This window comes from Miniopterus schreibersii, assembly GCF_964146895.1.
Source record: "Miniopterus schreibersii genome assembly, chromosome: 1".
Classification (NCBI taxonomy): Eukaryota; Metazoa; Chordata; class Mammalia; order Chiroptera; family Miniopteridae; genus Miniopterus; species Miniopterus schreibersii.
In genome coordinates, this window is record NC_138101.1 from 52081560 (window position 1) to 52104771 (window position 23212).

Here is a 23212-nt window from a genome sequence, read left to right on the forward strand (position 1 = left end):
CGCGGGCCCTGGGGCTGAAGGGTCTCGGGTTTGATTCTGGCCAAGAGCACACACCTTGGCTGCAGGCTCGGTCCCCCACCCCAGCCAGGGGGCATGAGGGAAGCAACCAATCTGTGTTTCTCTCTCACATGGTAGTTTCTCTCCATCTTTCTTCCTTTCACTCTCTGAATAACAATGAAAAAATATCCTCAGGTGAGGATTAAAAAAAAAGAATATTAGTAGAAAAGTGGTGAAATCTGAATAAAATGCATAGCTTAATACTAACCCACCAATATTAAATTCTTAGTTTCAGCATGTCCCATGGTATATAAAATGCTAACATCAAGAGAAGCTGGGCAAAGTGTTTATGGGAACTTTCCACGCTACTTTTGCAATGTTTCTGTAAATCTAAAATCATTCCAAAATTAACAGTTTATTAAAAGGGGAAGGGGGACTTCATTAAAAATGTATCTATGCATGCAGGAACACAAAACTGAGCTGTAGTGGTGTTTTTCTTTTTTGTTTTTAAGTAGTCTGTTTAAATTCTTTAGAAAAATTTTTTTTAATTTACTGATTTTAGAGAGGGAGAGAGAGAAACAACATCAATTTTTTGTTCCACTTATTAATACATTCATTGGTTGCTTCTTGTACGTGCCCTGACCAGGGATCAAACCAACAACCTTGGTGTCTATCAGGACAACATCTAATCAAATGAATACCAGGCCCAGGCTGTGATGTTCTGATAATAGCAACAGAGGGAACTATATGAGCTTCATTTCAAAAATAACCCAGAAAGAAGTAGGGAAATAGTTATTGAGAGAAGGGCATGAGGGAGGCATCCCCACATTGTAATGTCTACTTCTTGATCTGGTTGGTGGTTGCATGGGGTGTTCTTTGCATGATAATTCACTGAACTATACATTTCCCTACATTACCCTTTAATAAAAAAATAAGTTAAAAACAATTCCCTATTACTGGTAAAGGTTAGAATGAAAAAATGATGTGTAAATAAGTGAGATGTATATGAGGGAATAAGAAAACCTACATAGGGCCACTTATATCAGTTATTATCTCATAAGGCTAAAATATCCAGAACTGGGGAGGCGCCTGGAAGCTACCACATCCTGGCATGACAGTTCCTTATGGAGGTGCCCTGGAGATGCTGATGCGTCAGGGCTCGCAGGGCCCAGACACCTGTATTTGAGCAAAGCTCCCAGGTGATCTCCTGCCCATAACCACTGAACTGCCCCAGGAAGGGAAAGTCACTAGGTCCTGGCTCTCTGCACCTACAGTCCAAAGGCGCAGCCAAGACCCCTGAGATACTCTAATTCCACTACAGAGAAATCTCAGTAAGTTCTACTAACCTTAGAAGAATTATCCAAGCTTTTCCATCATAATAGTTTTTTTACCCAGTAAATGACACTGGGTTTTTCCAACAGAGTTTAGATTTCATATTTCCACCACAGCATCAACACATTTGTTATTTATTTATTAAATGTGGGCAGATCATAGATTCATTTCATATTGAAGCTGGAAGGCAACTGGCACACTCATTTTAAAGATAAGGAAACTACTAAGGAAGATATTAGTGACTAGTAATGTGTTTCTAGAATTCAATTCATTTTTAGGTCAATTAATTAAATTAGATTTCTCTGTGTGGGTACCTTCTCACTAGATGAACTAACAAACAGTACATAATAGCACTAGTTTATGACTTGGGTTCTTTCATAATTAAGTTCATTGTGATTTCTATGAAGGTTTCTGTTGAAAATAATTCTGGCTAAACAATAATATGATGGCAAATTAAAAGACAAAAAAATATTTTATTGACTACTTAATCAAGATGTTTCCTTTTTATTTTATTTTTTAAATTTTTCATTGATTGATTTGAGAGAGACACACACACATCAATTTGTTGTTCCCTTTAGTCATGTATTCATTGGTTGACTCTTGTTATATGCCCTGACTGGGGATCAAACCCACAACCTTGGCGTATCGGAGTGACACTCTAACCAACTGAGCTACCCAGCCAGGGCTAAGTTGTTCCCTTTTGAATATGTAGATAAATCATGTAAATTAGAGAAGAATTTAAGAAAATTTTTTAAGGAATAACAATTTTAGGTAGGCAATTGTAAGGAAGATAACAGTCATGCATGCCAAGGCTACGTGATTCTTCCACAGGCCCCAAGGTGAGAGGTCAATGCCCTGGTCTCTCAAAAATTCTTCTCCAGTACATCTGAAATTCAACAGAAAAAACACGAATACATTCTTAGCATCTGTCCAATTTTACTCAATACATTCGCTCTTCCTCAAAGAAGTCAATGAGTACTTACAAGTCTGCTTGATACCACACTAAGCAACCTGCATATAAGTTTAGTCAATCCCTAAAACAACTCAATGGGGTGGACACTGTACACATTTAAAAGACAAAGAGACAAAAGCTTAAGGAACTTAGCCAAGTTCCCAGACTCGCACTTTGAACCAAGTTACTATCCTCTCCTCTCCTCTCCAGGTTCATTTGGCTCCAAATCTACGAAGCTGCTCACTTCAAAGGGCAGAAATGTTATCAAGCAAATTTTCACTTATTCCTGAAGGGGAAAACCTCCGCTTTTACAGGTCACATCTAGGCCCTTACAGAACTGATCCAAGCTCTTCATAGAACTCATTACCCACAAATCAGCCATGAAAAGAAAGCAGGCTGAGAATCCCAAAACCAGAAAAAGGGGTGAGGAAGGGCTTCCTGACAGTCGCAGTCCGTCAGCTCTGGCACCAAGACCAGAATGAGCAGGGCAGACGCTCGGCCACAAGACCTCACCAGAGGCCCAGTCACCAGGTGAGGCCTCCGTGGCAGCTGGAGTGGAGCAGGATGGAGGAGCCCTGCCCCGGGTTAGATCAGCACCTGCTACTAAAAATACTGGGCACAGCCACAATTATTGTCTGGTACTACTGTTGTATGACTCTTGGAATTTAGCAGTTCCAAAACAATGTCATATCCGGATCAAAAGCGAGGGAGTGGTCAAGATAAAGAAATCTTCCCTTCTTAGAGGTTTTCCTGGCAACACAGTTGACCCTTGAACAACGTGGGGGTTAATGCACTGACCCCTACACAGTCAATAACCCACATGTAACTTTTGATTCGCCCAAAATTTAACTACCAACAGCCTACTGTTGAGGTAAGTCGATTACTTAGTTGATTAACACATATTTTGTATGTTATATGTATTTTACACTATATTCTTACAATAACATAAGCTAGAGAAAAGAAAATGTTAATAAGAAAATCATAAGAGAAAATACATTCACAGTATTTATTTAAAAATAAAGTCCCAGTATAAGTGGACCCATGCAGTTCTAACCTGTGTTGTTCAGAACCAACTATACTTCAAAATAGCAATTTGTGTTGTTATGCAGTATTATTTCTGTTGTAAATAAATGGTCATGAGATTTAGGATACCAGTGTTCTCTTTTCTTCCATTAATGTATCAAAGTCAAACCATTAACAATCATCAAATAGGAGAGTGTCATTTAATTTTTAAAACAAATCCTCTACTTTTATTAAAATCTGCATTTCTGTTTTATTGACATTAAGCAAAAAATGAGATTCCTTTCTCAGCTTACTGAAAGATGTGTTCCTTTCTCTAAAGGATACAGGCAGTATTCCAGGTTAGTTTAAAAAAGAAAAACAAAAACTGCAGACTTTGATTTCATGATGTCTCCTAAATGTAGGAGGAAGAGACAAGTGCCAGGGCCGTGGAAGAAAAATGTTCACTCCTTTTCCAAATCTCTTGCCCTTTCAGCTCATACTCTTGGCCATAAGTTTATGGAACACACAGGTCACATGATCCAGCCAGTGCAGAGACTGTAAGGCTTTGATAACACACGAAGCAGCTCATTTAAAAAACAAGTGTTCTGAAAATCAAATCTCACACAATCAAAACAGCAAAAGGATTTGTTAAAACAAATATCACATAAGAAACATTTCCCCAACTTAAATACAATTTTGACTAGAGTAGGATATCTAGGAGTTGTACTGTACTTTCATACGCATTAATGGACAACAATGCACTTTACAGATAAGAAAACTTAGTCTCAGAGAAGCCAGTGTCCCTGAAAGGACTCACAACAGCTCAGCCCAATGGCCTTTCTCCATCACACCACACAGTAAGCAAGCCCATTTATGACACTGAATATAAACTTACATTGCAAAGCTGCAGGTATTGTTTGCTGTGACATTGAGTCCCGGGCAAAAGTTTTGTCCCAAAAATTCATTATGCTGCAAAGCCTATAATGCAAGGTGGAGTGGGCAAGGTAAATAGTTTTAGTTTCAAAGTTTCCAAAGAGTTATCATGAGATCATCCTGTTGGCTTAATCTTTATTGTTATCTCTGAAAAAAAAAAAAAGAAGAAGAAGCCGCACATTCACAGTCTCTGCCACACCAGAGAAACTAAAATGATTTTTCCTGGCAATCAGGAGGACTAGGGATAGGATTTGAGGTTCTAACAAAGAAAATATTTTGCCAAGAGAGCTCTGTCTATATTACCACAATAGCACTCTCATCCTTCTCTGCCCAGTATTATAACCCCAAAACACTATCATTAAAAGGATACTGTGGTTCTCAATGGCTATTGTTAATTTATGGTAACATATTTTATATGGTTCTTGGTTTTTTTAAAATCAAAATCAGTTATAATTCTTGGGAATAGGAAATTCAAATATACTATATTAAGACACCGTTTTCTTTATAGTTGATTAGATTCTAAAGCCAATAGTGCCTGTGAATATTATATGGTCTTGATTTTCCTTCTAATTTCCCTTTCAATATAAAACATGTACTCTAGGCTACCATGCATTTCCTCTCATGCATTTCCTTATTAAACTGAAAACCAACTACATTTTGTACATCAGTTGGTCAATCTTCCTGCTTCACTATGAGCTATCTCTCAACCCTTCACCTCCCTCAAACCCCAGGGTGACTGTGGAAAGCCAAGTGATCATCAAGGGGACCCAAGGCTTAAAAGGAAACTCTCTTTCACTGATCCTAAAAGAAAATTCCTGAGAGACCTCCACAGCTCATGTCTGGTGGCACAAGATGATCAGGCTTTAATCTGATATTCCTAGCTTAGGAAAAATAGACTAGTCATAGGGACAGAAGAGGACAACTTACCGCATAGCCATACCGAGGAATGCTCAAGTACTGAAGCCATGAGAGCCAAGGCACAACGGTTCTGAGGTTGACCAACAGCCCTGAAAAAATCTACAAAGAGCAAATCCCAACAATCAGAACTGGTGGCCTGGTTTCATGAAGAATTCTAAAGCCTACCCTCTTTAACTCCCCTACAACCTTGCAAACATTTCTGCTGAGGCCAATGTGTTCTTGAAATTCCTCTCACTTCTCTAAACACCATATCCTCTTTGCATGTGTATTCCCCTCTGAGCTGAGGCTGTTTGTGGTTTTAAAGGAATGGCAGTGTATTTACATTTCATTTAATTAGAAGATTCATAATTGTCGAGGCTTTTACTTTCTCTGTAACTGCAAACAATGGAAGGTCCATAGTACTGACTGTTCTAAAGACGCAACCACTATATGTTCCCACCAACAGACACACCAGCACATATCCTGAGCACCTCATGTGCCTCTATACTTCCTTAACACAGGAAGCTTTGTGATCTTCAAGGGTTTGCATTCTATCTCCAAATGACCTTAGGAATAATTTGGGGATTAGAATGGAAACTTAAAGTAACTCAAAGTCTAGAACCAGTACAACATAATGTGAAGTGCATCATAAAATATAATCAATGCCTTCATTTCAGGCTACCAAAAAGCGGTACTGCCATGGAGACCCCAGGAAGGACCACTCCAGCAAGAGATGGCTACATAAGGAGAGGTTCATACAAAACTTCTCCTAATTGGCACTTCCCATGCTGGGATGGGCTTAACAAGGACAATGGTGCTGGTGGGAACACATATTTTTCAACTTGATCTAACAGAGTGCTTAATATGGTACATCTCTCAGTAAAATATGGTTTTACATATGTGTGTTTTTCATTAAATTTATTGGGGTGACAATGTTACATGTGGTTTTAAAAGTTCTATATATAAAATATTAAATAATAATAAATCATAGCATCTAATATATCAAACAAAACATTTTTATATATTGAAGGACATTTTATTTATTGGATGACACTGGAAATATGTGCAAGGTTTTCCACATTCCCAATGATGTTTAGATTGGTAGTTTTCAATGGCAAGAGTATGCTATTTATAAACTTTTAAAGACATCGACTCCTACTCTAGCAGAAAGGACATGTGTAGTAAGTAAACAGGCTAGCATTCCTGTTTACTTGACATGTTATGGGCAAATGTGCTAACTGGTTCCTTTTACCTGTTCATTCATCTATATGCATGCAAAATTAAGGGCGTATAAGAATAGGATTAAGTAACCATTTTTAAAACAGGTAATCAGAAATATATTGATATAAGCAAATGTCAAGAACTCAGAAAGGAGGGGACCTAGGACTGTGTGGACTTTGGAATATTTCACTATTTTTAAAACACTCCTTTTCAAAATGTAGGAGGAATCAAGATATACTACCCATGCCACCCACTGTTCTGTTTCTCATGGGACTTAGATGTTCCCTTGGAAAGTATTTGATCCAGCCCTGGCTGGTGTTGTTCAGTGGTTAGAGCGTTGGCCCGTGCACCAAAGGGTGGAGTTTTCAATTCCTGGTCAAGGGCATGTACGGGGATTGCACATTCCTTCCCTGGCCCCAGTTGCGTGCAGGAGACAACCAACTGATGGGTGTCTCTCAAACAGATGTTTCTGTCTCTCTCTTTCTCTCTCTCCCTCCCTTCCACTCTGTCTAAAAAATCAATGGAAAAAATATCCTCTGGTGAGGATTATAAAAAACAAAAAGGCAAAACAACAACAGATAAAGTATTTAATCCAAAAAAGAAACATCCCACCTGCTGGGGAAATAAGCCAGCAGTTCTCTAACACCAGGGCAGAAGTCAGACAATGACTCTGACTTTTTTTGTTGTTGTTGTTAATCCACACTCGAGGATATTTTTTCCATTGCTTTTCAGAGAGAGTGGATGGGAGAGAGAGAAACATTGATGTGAGAGTGACACATCAACCGGTTGCCTCCCGGGGAGCAAACCCATAACCTTTTGGTGCATGAGTGATGCTCTAACCACTGAGCTCAACACAGGGTGAACCTGGCATTTTTATGAGGGAATCTTCCAGTCAAATTTTTCAGTTTTTGCCTAGCTGGTGTGGCTCAGTGGTTAAGCATCGACCTAAGAACCAAAAGGTCACTGTTCAATTTCCAGTGAATGTACATGCCAAAGTTTTTGGCTTGATCCCCAATAGGGGGTGTCCAGGAGACAGCTGATTGATGATGTTGCTCTTTCATTGATGTTTCTATCTCTATATCCCTCTTCCTTCCTCTCTATCTAAAAATCAATAAAAGCATATTTTAAAAAATATTTTAAAATAAAATTTCTGTTTTAAGGTTCCCGGTCATCAAGGTTTCACTGTATGTCACCAAGAAGCATCTTTTAAAATCTCATTTGTATAACGTGCTAACTAAAGTTATAGCAATTATATTAGAACATTACAAAAAAAGGCTAGGTAGGGTCGAGAAAAAGCTGGTATGATCGGTAATGTTATATTTTAAGATATGGCTTCCTTAAAGCTAAGATTCTCATTGACAAAATCCCCAGAACAAGTTGTCTAAGACAGGTAAATTTGCAGAAGGAACAGAAGAAATAATTACTTCTCAGAGAAGCACAGTTCCTACTCACCATCATAAACACAAAAAGCAGGTTCGTGACAAGTGTTGCTACGGATACCACACTCTGACCTGCTGCTATGGCCATTGTCATGGAACTGGCCGTGTAAGCCACCATCATCAGGGTGAACATCATGATGAAGAAGGCCTCCACCACCGGTTTCAATCCTTAGGAAGAAAATGGGGGTTAATCCAACTGCCAGGTCACTGTGTACTGGGGATTGTTTATTGTGCAAATATTTTGAGAAATGAATATGAGATTTAAAAACTTCATCTTCTATTGAACCACCCCGAGTCACCAATTTCACTGCCCCCCCATATAACTGTATAAAAACATCATACAGATTTTTTTTTAAATATATCTTTATTGATTTCAGAGAGAGGAAGGGAGAGAGAGACAGAAACACCAATGATCAGAGTCATCAGCTGCCTACTGCTTGCCCACTGTTGGGGATCTAGCCCAAAACCTGGGCATGTGCTCCAACTGGGAATTGAACCAAGATCTCCTGGATCATAGGTCGATGCTCAATGCTCAGCCATGCCGGCAAGGCACAGCTTTCTTTTTTGTACAACTGCATAAGCACTTTTTCACGTAACCCCCATGCTCCCTGTTGTGTGATTATTACCAATTTCTGAGTGCCTGAGATGGAGGGCTGGAGGCAACACACTGGCCAGAATTCTACTGCCTTCTCTCTAAGAAGGAAACGTGTCGAGAGCACATGCTTCCCCCAGACATCGCCACATCCCTCACTGTTCGCTGTAACTGTCAGTGAAGACACTGGGAGATCAGGGTCACATGACCTCCCAGGAGTTTCACTGTCTGAGAAAGTGTTTCCAGAACCAAGGCTCTGAGACAACGTACCATAGAGCTTGGGCTTGAGGATGGGGTCAAATGAAGTTCACAGAACTACCGTGTAAACTATAACGGGCACTTATTATGGGTCATACACTCTGGAGGTTTTGGAGCAGCCATAAGAACACCAGTCAGGAGCTGAGGACCCAGGTTCTATGGCTAATTCTTTATGATACACCCCTTATTTGTAAAATGGAGGCTTAAACTCAATCAGGGGATCTTCTCCTATAGTGTTTTGTCAAAAATATATACATTTCTGGTGTTTGTGTGTGTGTGTGTGTGAGAGAGAGAGTGTGTGTGTGTGTGTGTACACACACACACACACACATATATATATATATACACACACACACCAGTGAAATATATGGAAATTCCAAGGCAGAGTCTGGGGAGAAGTGTAAACATGATGCACCAATGAATCTGTCTACTTATATTAAAAAAGTATTTTTATTAAACTAATAAGTCCCAAAGTCTCATTCTTTCATTATATATGAAAATAGGTAATAAATAACCTACTCCAGCTCCTCTAGCACCATCTCAAATATTTTATTAATTCTTTCCATGTCTATATATGACACATACCATCACTCAGTAAAATATAGTCTTATAAATAGGTATATAAATAGTTTTCCCAAACTAACTTTGGGAAAAGTCAACAAAAATGTCCTCAGAGGGCAGTTATTTCAGAGTGTGCACAATAGATAGATGTTTCCTTATCACGTGGCTTGGTCTAGGGTTTTGGAAAGCAAAAAGAATGCTTGCCACACAAAAAAATTAGCTTGCCCTCACATCCAAGACTACAGGCCCATAGTTTTTGTCATATTGCTTACCCAACAAGAAGTATGTTATACAATTAAGTATGATACTTGGTAACATCCTCATGGGTAGTAAATCAGATAGCAGTTTCCCAAAGAAATAAGATGACACTCTGTAGTATCCACTGATATATTCATGCCTAAAAAATAAAAATTCATACCATGCATCCCACATTAGTTTAAGAAGGCACAGAGCAGGTGATTAAGCCATTCTGCTGCCAGCAGGGGTCTGAACAACTACAGCTCCTCACATCCTCCAGGTTGCCCCGCCACCTTCACCCGGTCAGCATCAGGCACCATCTCAGGTGCACGCTTCCCCGAGACGTCATTCCCAAGAGCTCTGTGCGATGACCCCTCGTCTCATTACAGATTCTCTCCTGGTGCCGCCCACTCTGCCTCAGAACCCCCACTCCAGGTGGCCGATTTCAGTGGTCACACAGGCTTTGCTTTCTCCCCACTGCTGATTAGGAAGAAGGTGGTGCCACTATTCTGCACGCCCCCCACTGCAGCTCCAGATAACTGAGGCTTCTCACTCCTTCCATTCTCGGCATGAAAAACAACATGGCACTTCTGCCTTCAGTGACTGTGCCTCCCAACCATACACCCCTGTCAGCCACCAAATCCTGTTCTCTCCCCAGTGAAGACCTCGGTCCCTCCTCTTCCCGACACCCCCCTCCTGCGATTCCAGACTCTTCCACCAACACCTTCATTCTTTCCCTCCCTGATGGTTCCTTTCCCCCAGCACATAAATATGGGCAGATCTCTTCCAACTTTGAAAAAACACAAGAAACAGCTCTGGCCGGTGTGGCTCAATTGCCTGAGTGTTGTCCCCATGCACCAAAAGGCTGCTGGTTCAATGCTCAGTCAGGACACATGCCCACGGTTGCGGGCTCCTTTCCAGCTAGGGACTACGAAATAAGCAGTTGACTGATGTTTCACTCTCACATTGATGTTCTCTCTTACTCTCCCTCCTTTCTCTCTAAAAATCAATAAAAAGACTTAAAAAAGAAAAGAAAAACACAAGAAACAAACCAGCTACCTTCTGGCTCTTTCCATTCTCCCTTCCATTGAGGGCTAGGCTTGGTCTATATTCTTTGTCAACTTTCCCTTCCTACCTTCAATTTACAATTTAACTACTTTCTCTTAATGTAGCCCCTCAAACTTTTCTAATGAAGGACATCATGACTTCTTATTTGCTAAAACAAAAGATCCTTTTCAGCCTCCATTTCTTGCATTTTCTGTTCCATTTGCCTTTACTGGCAATGCCCTAATTTTTTTAAATGTTTTTTTATAATACATATTTTTGCTTATGTGGATTTTAACATGATTTTTATTCATTTTTTTTTATTTAAAAAAATATATATGATTTTATTTCTTCCATCACCATTATCCTCTCTTTGCCCTACTCTTCACTTTTTTGTAGCAGAGGAGAGTGCAAACACAATCCCCCACTACCACATATTATGCAGTCGAGTTTCCCACATTTGGGGAAATCGCAGGGATCAGCACATCCAGAGTGCAATGGATAAGCCTTGCCCTGGGTAACCACCTTCCTGATCATGGTATCTCCCCTACCAGGTAAGTGTGTATGCCCTAATCTTGAAACTCCCTTTACCCTTGGTCTCAGGCCCCACATGCTCATGACTTCCTTCCCAGGCCCTGGCTGCTTTTTCTCAATGAACACTGGTGATCCCCAGAAACCAATCTGTGGCCCAATTCTGCATGTGACCAGTATGACCAATAGCCCTGACATTAAACAGCCCCCTTCTCAGAACAGAAACATACTCACATAAACAGCTTCTTCTCGACCACAAAGAGCTCCATGGATGTCACACTACTGAAACACTGGTTGGTTGTCAGGAAGAAGAGTACCCCAGCTCTGCGAAAGAGAGAAGGGAAACAAAAGTACTGCAGTCAATTAAACACTCTTAGATCAATTCCTACCCACTAAACTCTTTCTTCAAATAATATCTTAGGACATTAAACAACTGTTCAGGTTAAAACAGCGAGGGAAGCAAAATATGAGTCTGCACAGGTCTCTCCCCATCCCAGTGTCTCCACAGTGGTGCCCCAGGGACTCCATAGAGCACAGTTTGAAATTCACAGTCCTGTGTTGCCATGGATTAAATTGTGCCCTCCCTATGATGTAATCCTACCCCTCAAGTGATATTTAGAGGTGGCATTGTTGGAAGGTAATGAAGTTTTAATGAGGTCATGGGGGTGGGGAGCCTCAGGAGGGTATTAGTGCCCTTAGAAGAAAAATGAAAGACATCAAAGCTCTCTCTGTGCTATTCAAGGACACAGCAGGAAGGCAGGAAGCCAGAAGAGGGCCTTCATCAAAACCAAAAATGTTGGCACCCAAATCTCCAGAATTATAACAAATAAATTTCCGTTGTATAACCCACCCAGTCTGTGCTTCTTTGTTACAGTAGCCAAGGTGATGATTACACAGGCCATAAAAATGCTACCAACTTTAATTTCAACTAACAGAAACACAAGTACCATTCCCAATATATGAATGGAGAAACACCCAAATAAAACCTTCAAAAGTTTAAAAGTTCTATTAAGCACTTTGTCAAAGTTGAGTAAAGAAGAAATTAAGACATGAGGAGACAAAATGAAAGAGTGAAGGGAAACCTCTATTGATACCTAATTATATACATTCACCACACAGTCATCAGAAGAACATTCATATTTTCCTGGACATCCCACTGCCAACATGGTTTCCAATGTACTCAAAATGAAAGCCAATTGCTCGGCCGGGTGTGGCTCAGTGGTTGAGCGTCGACCCAGGAACCAAGTGGTCACAGTTCGATTTCCAGTCAGGGCACATTCCTGGGTAGCAGGATTGATCCCAGTGGGGGCATGCAGGAGGCAGCTGATTGATGATGTTTCTCTCTCATCGATGTTTCTATCTCTCTATCCCTCTCCCTCCTCTCTCTATAAAATATCAATAAAACATACTAAAAAAAAAAAAAGAAGAAAAAATAGTCAACCAGAACCCCTTAACTACTCCATGTGAAATAGAGGAAAGTTTTTTAAAAAATGAAAGCAAATCATGCTTATAAAGGAAAAATTAATTTGTGCACATATAAAAAAGGAAGACTATTAATGCCTCTCTCAGTAAAATAATTAAGGTTTCAAAAGGAAAGTACTCATTTCATCTGCACTTTGATAGAAGTATAAATTTTTTGTCAGCGTGCCAGCATCCCCGTAGCAGTGTTGGGCTTCCCTGCACACCCAAACAATTTAATTGACATTGAGGATGTGAGTAGAAACCAAAAGAGATGAAGTTGCGTATTATTTAAATTACAAAATAAAGAAAGCATATTAAAAAATGTAAACCTGAGTATACAACCCAAAAAACAAAGGGCCCATAGACACTAAGGAACTGTTTTTAACACAAATAATAATAAAAAATTATTATTATTTTAACACAGCAACAGGCTGTGTTCAAAGTAAATTTTTAAAAATGAGAGAAGCAAGTGAAAATATTTTTTTTAAAAAGTAAATATTTATACAATAATGAATAAATGAAAAATAGCCAGGACCAGTATACAAGCAGATACACACCTTGAAAGATAAAAAAAAAAAAAAAAGCCTAATATCAAAGTATTAGCTACTTCCAGAAACATGGGATATGGCAACATTCAGCTCAATTTATTGTCTTACATTTAACAGAACAATAATGTTCATAAGGATTTAAAACTACTAGATATTGAAATTCCTTTTAAATTATAAGGATTTATTTTATAATACTAAATACTTCTTGTTAAAGAATTTTAATGTATTCTAATTCTTTTCAAGCTAGTAGGCCATGTAACAGTTTGAAAAATCTGAATCCTATCTACCTCCTCAATGCAAATCAAAACATAAAAAGGAAATTAATTCACAGGGAATAAAAGAAAAAAATAGATAAACTGGACTATGTTTATCAAAGAACACTTTCAACAGAGAAGACAACCCGCAGAATGGCAGAAAATATCTATTAATTTATATCTGATAAGGGGGTTAATATTCAAAATACATAAAGAACTCTTACAGCTCAACAATAAAAATATCCAATTAAAAAATGGGCAAAGAACTTGAATAGACATTTCTCCAAAGAAGACATTTAAAAGGCCAATAACCACATGAAAGGATGCTCAGCATCACTAATCACTAGGGAAATACAATTCAAAACCACAAAGAGATAGCAATTCACTATTATTATGAAAAACAGTAAGTGGTGCCCAGGTTGGGGAGAAACTGAATCCTTGTGCACAGCTGGTAGAAATGCAAAATGGTGCAGCTGCTATAGGAAAACAGGATGGGAGTTCCTCAAAAAAACTGATAGAATTACTGAATGATCCAGAAACTCCGCTTCTGGGTATATATCCAAAAGAATTTCAAGCAGAGACTCAAATAGTTACCTGTACACCCATGCTCACAGCAGCATCAGTCACAACAGCCAAACGACAGAAACAGCCCATGTCTCCATGGACAGACAAAGGAGTGAACAAAATGTAGTGAGTAAAACAAACACACAAAATGTTACAAAGGAATATTATTCAGCCTGTAAGAGGAAGACATTATGACACATGCTACACATGGATGAGCCTTGAAGACATTATGCTAAGGAAAACAAGCCAGTCACCCAAGGACAAATGCTGTGTGGTCCACGTGTATGAGGGGCCTACAGAAGTCAAACTCAGAGCCAGGAAGCATCACGGTGGTTTCCAGGGGCTGGGGAAAGGGGGACAGGGAGCTGTTGTTCGATGGGCACAGAGACTCACTTTGGGAGTAAGTGTCCTGGAGTTGGATGGTGGCGACTGCACAACAATGTGAGTGTCACTAATGCCACCGAAGCGCACAGCTAAACCTGGACAGGAGGGTACGTTTTATGTTCTGTGCATTTTACCACCATATATATAAGAAAATAACATTTCCATGCAGCTTTCAATCCACTGATTTATCCTACTCCTCACTTTGTCCTGTACTTGTCTGAAATTCAAATTTGTAATAAAAGTTCATAACCTTGAACAAAGTAACAGTACTTTCTTAAAGTCAAGGTCCAAATGTGCTTACCTATTCTGGATTCCCGTAGAGTCATTTTTTAGGCCATAGAAAATGGCACCGATAGCCAGTCCCAGGATAACTGATACAATCATCTTTTCAAAAAGAAAAAGACAGGTTCTTGAACAAGTAGGTAACAGATGCACCTGCCGCCTCCCGCAACCACATCAAAATTACAACTAAAATATGGAACAGTCATAACTCAGAACCTCCTGGAATCTGGTTGAACAGAAGCCCCACAGCCAGGGAACTGAAAAAGCATCGAGACCGGTAGGAGGGGCGGAGACGTGGGCGGGTTGGGGCTGAATCACAGAGACGCAGCCACGGGCCCACACCCGGTGCCACAGTTTAAACCCAGGAGGGAATCTCGGCGGCAGAGGTTTCCCGGAGGAGGGAGGGGTCCCAGGCCCACACCAGGCCCCCAGCCCCACAGCAGGCCCCCAGCCCAGGGCTCCAGGGCCGGGGAGAGACGTCCCCACAACTCCGGGCTGTGAAACCAGCGGGGACTGTCCCTGAGGGTCGCAGAGGCTGCAGGAGCCCCAGCAGCTCCTCTAAGGGGCCCGCGCACGGACTCACTCGGACGCTCCCTGAGCCCAGCGCCGGGCAGCAGCCTGAAAGGACCCGGGACACACGGGGAGGAACTAACCTGCCTGAGATCCGGGCGAGAGCTGGAGGGCGGCTTCCTCCCGGGCAGAAGGGCTGGAGGAGGCCATGGCTCCTGTGGCGAGTCCTCCCCGCACACAGCCGGCAGGCAGGCGCCAGGTTTGAATCCCCAGCACCTGACTCACCTTTGGCCCCGCCCCGTGATTCCCGGAGGCCCCGCCCCTCCCCACCTGCAGCTCATCCAGGCCATTTCCGGGGGCTTTTCTGTGCAAATGGCCTCTCGAGCCTCATGCTTAGGACTTTCCTAAAATCTCTCAAACAAGCAACAGTGGGCCCCATAGGGCTTGATAAGCGGCCCCAGGCCTGGCACTAGGGGCAGCTGCACTGGCTCATAGCTGGGCCTCTCCTGGGCACCTCCACGCCCAGCACAAGTAGCAGCCAGCTACGGTTTGCTGTGTCGCTCATGCTGGGTGGCCCTGGGCAAGGCACTGGCACAGGCTGACTTTGCACCTCCCGGGAGGCCCCAGAGACAGTGCACCTGGTGGGCAGACTCAACCACGCTGGATTACAACCCTTCCACAGGCATGAGTGACACACTCAAGGGGTGCACTTGGTGAACACCAAAGCCCCACTGGAGTAAACCCTGCTCCATAGGGGTGTCTCCAGCACAGCAGCTCTTTGGCTGTAGCTGCAGCTGGTCCTCACAGCCAACTGGCCTGGGGGTCAATTCCTCCCAGGGATGCTAACAGCAACCAAGGCTCAACTACAACAGGGCAGTGCACAGAGCCCACACAGGGGAGCACCTAGAAGGCCCAGCTCAGGTGACTGGGGAGACTGAGCCACTGGACCCTACAGGACACCTACTACACAAAGCCACTCTACCAATTCCAGCAGACATAGCAGCTCGACCTGATAGAAACAAACACCTGGAAGCAGCCAAAATGTGGAGGCAAAGAAACATGTCACAAAGGAAAGAACAGAAAAATCTCCAGAAAATAAACTAAATAAAATAGAACCAAGAAAACTAACAGATACAGAGTTCAGAATTATGGTTATAAGGATGCTTAAGGGGATTAGTAAGACTATTAAAACAAATGAGACCATTGATGACATAATAAAGTACCAATCACAAATGAAGGATACACGAACTGAAATGAAGAATAATTTACAGGGAATCAACAGTAGAGCAGAGGACGACGAGAGTCAAGTCAGCAATTTGGAACATGAGGAAACAAAAAACACCCAACCACAAGAGCAAACAGCAAAAAGAAACCCGAAATATGAAGATAATGTAAGGAGCCTCTGGGACAACTTCAAGTGGCCCAACATTCCTATTATTCTGGTGCCAAAAGGGGAAGAAAGAGAGCAAGAAATTGAAAACCTATTTGAAAAAATAATTACAGAAAACTTCCCATACCTGGGGAAAGAAATAGACTTATAAGTCCAAGAAGCACAGAGAGTCCCAAACAAGAAGAACCCAAAGAGGCCCACAGCAAGACACATCATAATTAAAATGCCAAAGGTTAAAGACAGAGAATCTTAAAAGCAGTGAGAGAAAAGCAGTTAGTTACCTACAAGGGAGCACCCATATGACTGTCAGCTGATTTCTCAACAGAAACCTTGCAGGCTAGAAGGGAGTGGCAAGAAATATTCAAAGTGATAAAAACCAAGAACCTACAACCAAGATTGCTCTACCCAGCAAAGCTATCATTTAGAATTGAAGGTCAGATAAAGAGCTTCTCTGACAAGGAAAAGCTAAAGGAGTTCATCCCCACCAGACCAGTACTACATGAAATGTTGAAGGGTCTTCTCTAAGAAGAAGCTAATGAACAATAGAGTTTGACAAACTAAATAGATCCAGAGATTTGAAACATGCAACAGATGATCATATTTCGGTGGGAAGAGATTAATCAAAGAAGTTATATGCATATATGCATAACCCATGGACACAGACAATAACCGGGTGAAGGCCTGGGGTGTGGGTGGGAGCAAGGTGGAGGGGGTCATCTTGGGGGGAAAATGGGACACCTGTAATACTTTCAACAAAAAAAGATAAATTGAGAAAAAAAGAGTTTTAATTAAAGGTAAAAACTTAACATACCATTATAATAATATAGATGGCTATAATCAAATCTCTCCATTGAAAAACATCATTTAAATGGCTTATCCAAAATATTTATATTGTGAAAATATAAAATAGTATATGCTATTAGACTGCCTTCTAAATTGAAATAAAAATAATTTATCTGTGTGTTGGGGAGACTGAAGGAGAACAAAGTAGAAGATTGGAAAACCTAGATTCCTCCAGGGGCTTCCCAGGCACTGCCAGTTCAGGGTCCAGCTCGGGCTGCTAACCTGGGGATGCCACAGAGAGCAGGGGAACAGTGCTGGCATCGAGCAAAGTTGTTGGGGGAGGAAAATAAAATTCAAGTGGCTAAGAGCTCTGTCCTGAGCTCTCAACCTTTGTACTTGTGAACATGCATCATTTTAAAATACTTCAAGAGGTTCAAGTGAAAGCAGGATAGCTTTACTCTGAACATTAAAAATAAATACAATTTTAAAAGCACAATAAAACTTATAACACTTGAATTTTGTATGATAAGGAAGTAGGGGTAACCACTTTGTTTTTAATATTGATAAAATGTGTCTTAAAGACACACACAAAGAGTTAAGGATATAATTTATTTAATGTTTAAGAAAATTCTATTTACTGTACTTTTAAATTGTATTAAATATAAAAGTATAAGCAACAGTAACCGAAGAAACATAAAATATCCCACAATGTACCTTCAATGTTAAACAAACAAATCTCAGTACTACAACTGTGCAATGGTATCAGATTTGAAGTAACTTGTCAAGCGCTCTTTACACATGAGCAAACCAAGTTGGAAAGCAGGACCATGATCTGTGAAGGCTGCTTTGTGAAAACCACTGTCTGGAAAGATGATCTAAGATGGCCTTAAAAATTTCTTTGCTAATAAGACAGTAAGAAATCTCACAAAAACATCTATTACCCTTGCATATTTTAATTACCCTCAGAAAATATGTACTTCATATTGACACATCAAGCTTCTGAGTGAGTGATGATGCCTCCATCAACATGTATACAAATCTGTGTTTCACATAGTAAACTTTAAGAATATTTAGACTTTTTAAACTGGACACTCCCCATGTTTTGTTTCTTTTGCATTCAAATTTGGTATTTTATACTAACAGAGTAATGGTATTAACACTAGGATGTTTCCTAAATATTTCAAAGTTCCAGAAGTACTTTCAATGTCAATTTTCAAACATATTGGTAAAATGATTAATCCTGCAATATTTTTATGCTTTTACAAGGTGTACCTATGTTATTCTTTCTTGTATTAAAAAAACAACAACAGACAATCACTGTACAATGGAGTGGACAAGAAGACCCTACCCATGTATCTGTGTATCTGGCTTCCGGTCTGAACAGAAAAAGAAAAAAAGCAAAAAATTCCCAAAATATGTGATTGCATCTTTGTTCAAATGTGCTTACGAACATTTCTCGAGGTGAGTTCTGAGGGATGTTTATAGCCATCACTACAAAAATTAATCCATACTCAAATGTTTACCATGCTAATAGAAACAATGAATCTCCAAGAGATATAATAATAATGTTTTCCAAATTGATTTGATCAGAACACACAAAGCACTTTCAGTGAACATTAAATCTTCTTATACAGATAATCTATTCCATCTAAGATCTTCCAAATAAAACCTCTGGTAAAATGCATTATCAGAGGCAAATTGTGACTCATATAAATGACTATTTCAAACCTAAGTACAGCTGTAAGACTACAGATACAAGATTTATCAGCAGAAAGCCATAAAACGTTTTTATAGATACACGTTCAAACATTTGGAGAAGCAAATGACATACAGGCAAGTTTAAAGACCCAAAACCAGTGGTCAATAAGCTATGGCCCTCAGGCCAAACGGGACACTTCACCTGTTTTTCAGTCCATAAGATAACGATTTTTACCTTTTGTTTTAACGGTTGAAAAAAGGAGAGAAATTTATATGATATTCAAATACTAACAGATTATTTGAAACTTATATGAAATTCTGATTTCAGTGTCCATTAATAGTTTAACTGGAGCACAGCCGTGCACATTTATTTTTTACATATTAATATGATTGCTTTCTCCCTAAAATGGCAGTTGACTACATGACGCAAAGACCACACGGCGTGCAAAGCCTAAAATATGCCCTATCTGGCCCTTTATTAAAACAGGTTTGCCTACTCCTACCCTAAGCTAATATTCCATAAATCTGAGCAAGAGCTGTAACACCCCCGCCAATCAGATGCTCAGAGATACAAGGTTCTGTCTTGTTCTATGAGATTGCCAGTGCTCTGATCATTGCTGGAATTGTGTTCACTGAGGAAGCAAATAGGTTGCACATGTGACCTGGGGGTACTAGCCTTCGGTTTGCACCTGAAGGGAGTCTAGCACCAAAAGATACAGAATGGTGGTGTAGTAGAAATAGTTTCACACTCCAATCACACTCTGCCCAGAACTATAATGTGTGTGACTTGGATAAGACACCTAAAAAACACTTTTACGGGCAAGAGATATTGAAGTTATTTTCCAAGTAAAAAAAGGTGATGCATAAATCACACTGAAGAATGAACTCCACCCATTACATCGTCTCGCTGTTGAGCAATGGGTAACCAGACTGACCCGATGCACCAGACTTGTTTCCAAATGACATCAAATCCACTCTAAAAGTATAGAAATTTACTCTTGGTTGACAGTGTACAAAAGTGCTCATGTTCTGACAGAAGTGCCAAATAGCAAGTGCCAAACATGTCTGGCACAATTAGGAGAACACCTCAGATAGGGATCTAGGCTCTTAGTATTAATACTCAGAGGGCAATAGTACTAAAGTATGAAAATTATGGTGCTCATGGTAGGAAGTCAGCAATGGTTCATTAGAGCCAACTACGTACCATCTTTTAGCAGTCAACAGAAATTCCATGATCGATGATAACATTAACCACCCCAAAAGTAACTGGCTAATATCCTTAGAAATGATCACAAACAAAGTGGAAATACTAGGATTTTATACGACCGAGAGCTTGAGAATAACAGAAAAACACAAAGGAGCAACAATCAACAACTATCAACGGACCAGCCCAAAGGCGGAAAGAGCATTATTTCATCTCAATGAAGAGCAGTTTAATGTGACAGTGAACAGCCTTATTTAAGGGAAGTGGAGTCTGCTCACTACCTTTGTGTCCACGGCACATTGACTGAGGTGCCCACTGCTCTCCTGGATTAGAGCCCTAAGTGCACGAAGGTCCCTGATGAGGAGCAGCCCCGGGACACAGGCTCTGCCCGCAGACAGTGGCGGCCCCTCCCAGGTTCAGGTCACTCACTGACATCCAGCGAAGGCCTCCCTGACCACCCGATTTAAAATGCAACCAACCCTCCTTTCCCCCCCCACTTTCCATTTCCCTCCCTTCTCTCTCTCTTCCTTTCTCCTCTAACCTGCTTAAACTTTCTCCATGGCCCATTTCTCCTTCTGTCACACTATATACAGGGTGTCTCCAAAGATATATACACACTTTAACAGCTGATAGCTCCATTTTGAAAATGAAATGTATTTTAATAAACACAGCCTTTAAAATAATTCAAAGTATGTGTATACATTTTTGGGGACACCTAATTTAACAGCTGCCTCACCTTAAAAGAAAGTATGCTGCAGGAGAGCAAGGATTTTTAATTTTACCAATTTTGTTCACTGCTGTGTATAAGCTCCTAAATGCTGCACATGATCAACAGGAACTTGTTGAATAAATTAGCAAATGAACATGTGCAGCTACCAGAAAACCATAAACAGGATTAAATGATTCCTGTATTTCACCATTTTTGCAAAAGTATTTTCTCTTCAAAGATCATCTTTTACAGCCCAGCCCGTGGGGCTTAGTGGTTGAGCATCAACCTAGGAACCAGGAGGTCACGGTTTGATTCTCAGTCAGGGCACATGCACCAGTTACAGGCTCCATCCCCAGGACGGGGTGTGCAAGATGCAGCGGATCAATGACTCTCGTTATTAATGTTTCTATCGCTCTCTCCTCCCTCTCTCTCTCTGAAACCAATAAAATTATATTTTTTAAAAATGAGAAAAAAAAGATGATTACAGCTTGTCTAAATCAATAAAAATTCTGAATTAGGCAGTCCAAAAGAACTTAAATTTTTTTTCCTGTACGTAAAATTTAATTGTGTCTTATTTGTTCTACTGACTGTTTCAGAAAGGGAATAGAAAGGGGATAAATAAGTGGAAGGGTGGGTAGAAGATAACCATAATCCTAAAATAGGTTGTATCAGAATCTAATGATTTCACATGAGTATTTCACAACATAATTACAAGAATTTCTCAGGTTACCTGAGCTATAGAGGTCTGGGGATTACCCAGTAAGTTTTTGAAGGAACGCTTGGAAATCCATTTGACCTGATGACAGAAGGAGGTAGCATAGGCGATCTGCTTGAAGGCTGAGCTCTTCCTTTTCTCAACTCCTGAGAATTGATCTAACTCAGCTTTCATTTCTCTGTAGAAGGTGGAGTTGACATAAAACTCAGCTAATGTTTCTATGAGTGGCTTCTCTCTCTTGGAAGGCTCTTCAGTCTCCTTGGCTTTGGAATAAAAGTGGACAGAGGGAAACATTAACAAAATCGCGGATTTGGCCCATTTTTCTGGAACCCCTTTCTTAGATTCTTCCCTAACACCTAAATTCTAAAGCTTGAGTACAAAAATTATTACATCTGTCATCGCTTTACACATCAGAAAAATATAGTTAATTGTCCTGACTACCTCTATGCACTTATGGATACAGAAAACCCATTGACCTTTCCCAAACTATAATATTTGTATCCTGATTCTTTCTAAATAAACTTACCATAGGACCCCAGATGGGTGGCTCGGTTGGTTGGAGTGTCGTCCCGTACAACAAAAAGGTTAAGGGTTCAATTCCCAGTCAGGGCACATACCTAGGTTACGGGTTCGATCCCTGGCAGGAAACAAGCAATTGATGTTTCTCTACCTCCCCCGGTTCTCCATTCTTTCAAAATCAATAAACATATCCTCAGGTAAAGATTAAAAATAAAGTAAACCTACCATAAGAAGTTAAAATTCTTTTCTTTTTTAATTTATTTATCATCATTATTTTTTAATCCTCACTAGAGGATTTTTTAAATTGATTTTAGAGAGATAAGAGCCTGGCCAGTATGGCTCAGTTAGTTGGAGTGTCCATTCCTGTATACTGAAAGGTGGCGGGTTCAATTCCCGGTCAGGGCACATACCTAGGCTTCTGGTTCCATCCCTAGTCAGAGTGCATATGAAAACCAACTGATGTTTCTCTCTCACATTGATGTCTCTCTCCCTCTCCTTCTCCTTTCCTCTCTCTCTAAAATTAATAAGCATGGCCTCAGGTAAGGATTAAATTAAAAAAATAAAATATAAAAAGAGGAAGGGAGAGAGGGAGAGAGAGAGAGAGACATCAGTATGAGAGAGAAACATTGATTGGTGCCTCCCATATGCACCCTGACAGGAGTTTGAACCCACAACCTACATATGTGCCATGACTGGGAATCCAACCTGCCACCTTTCAGTGTACCGTACCTGATGCTCCAACCAACAGAGCCACAGCAGCCAGGGCATAAGTTGTAATTCCTAATAGAAAACCCTCGTCCTTGCTTTCTACTATGTACAAATGCATACATTGCTGTTTCTTATTTCAAAACACTATATAAACCATGAGCATAATTTTTATTATTTTATTTATTTTTAATATTATTATTATTATTTTGTTAATCTTCAAGAGGAACACGAGGATATTTTTTTCTATTGATTTTTAGAGAGAGTGGAAGGGATGGAAGAAGGGAGGAAGGGAGGGGGGGGGAGAGAGAGAGAGAGAGAGAGAGAGAAACATCAATGTGAGAAAGACACATTGACTGGTTGCCTCCTGCATGCACCCCGACTGGGGCTGAGAATTGACCTGCAACCCAGGTACATTCCCTTGACTGGAAATTGAATCTGAGACTCTCTGGTGCTCAGGCCAATGCTCTAACCACTGAATACACCGGCA

General features: G+C 40.4%; 1 protein-coding gene across 1 annotated transcript in view; it reads right to left on the bottom strand.

The window, feature by feature from the left end:
- Positions 1 to 1956: 1956 nt before the first annotated feature.
- The window catches only part of LOC308559368 (broad substrate specificity ATP-binding cassette transporter ABCG2-like), a gene marked incomplete at its 5' end in the record, with an annotated part of 44531 nt that continues 23275 nt past the window's right edge, over positions 1957 to 23212 (bottom strand). Inside the window, 8 exons of the mRNA XM_081142122.1 lie at positions 1957 to 2215; positions 4179 to 4261; positions 5144 to 5233; positions 7787 to 7941; positions 9457 to 9581; positions 11231 to 11320; positions 14509 to 14591; positions 21514 to 21761. Coding sequence (XP_080998248.1) covers positions 2068 to 2215; positions 4179 to 4261; positions 5144 to 5233; positions 7787 to 7941; positions 9457 to 9581; positions 11231 to 11320; positions 14509 to 14591; positions 21514 to 21761 — 1022 coding nt within the window. The 3' untranslated portion in view covers positions 1957 to 2067. The remainder of the gene's footprint in view (positions 2216 to 4178; positions 4262 to 5143; positions 5234 to 7786; positions 7942 to 9456; positions 9582 to 11230; positions 11321 to 14508; positions 14592 to 21513; positions 21762 to 23212) is intronic.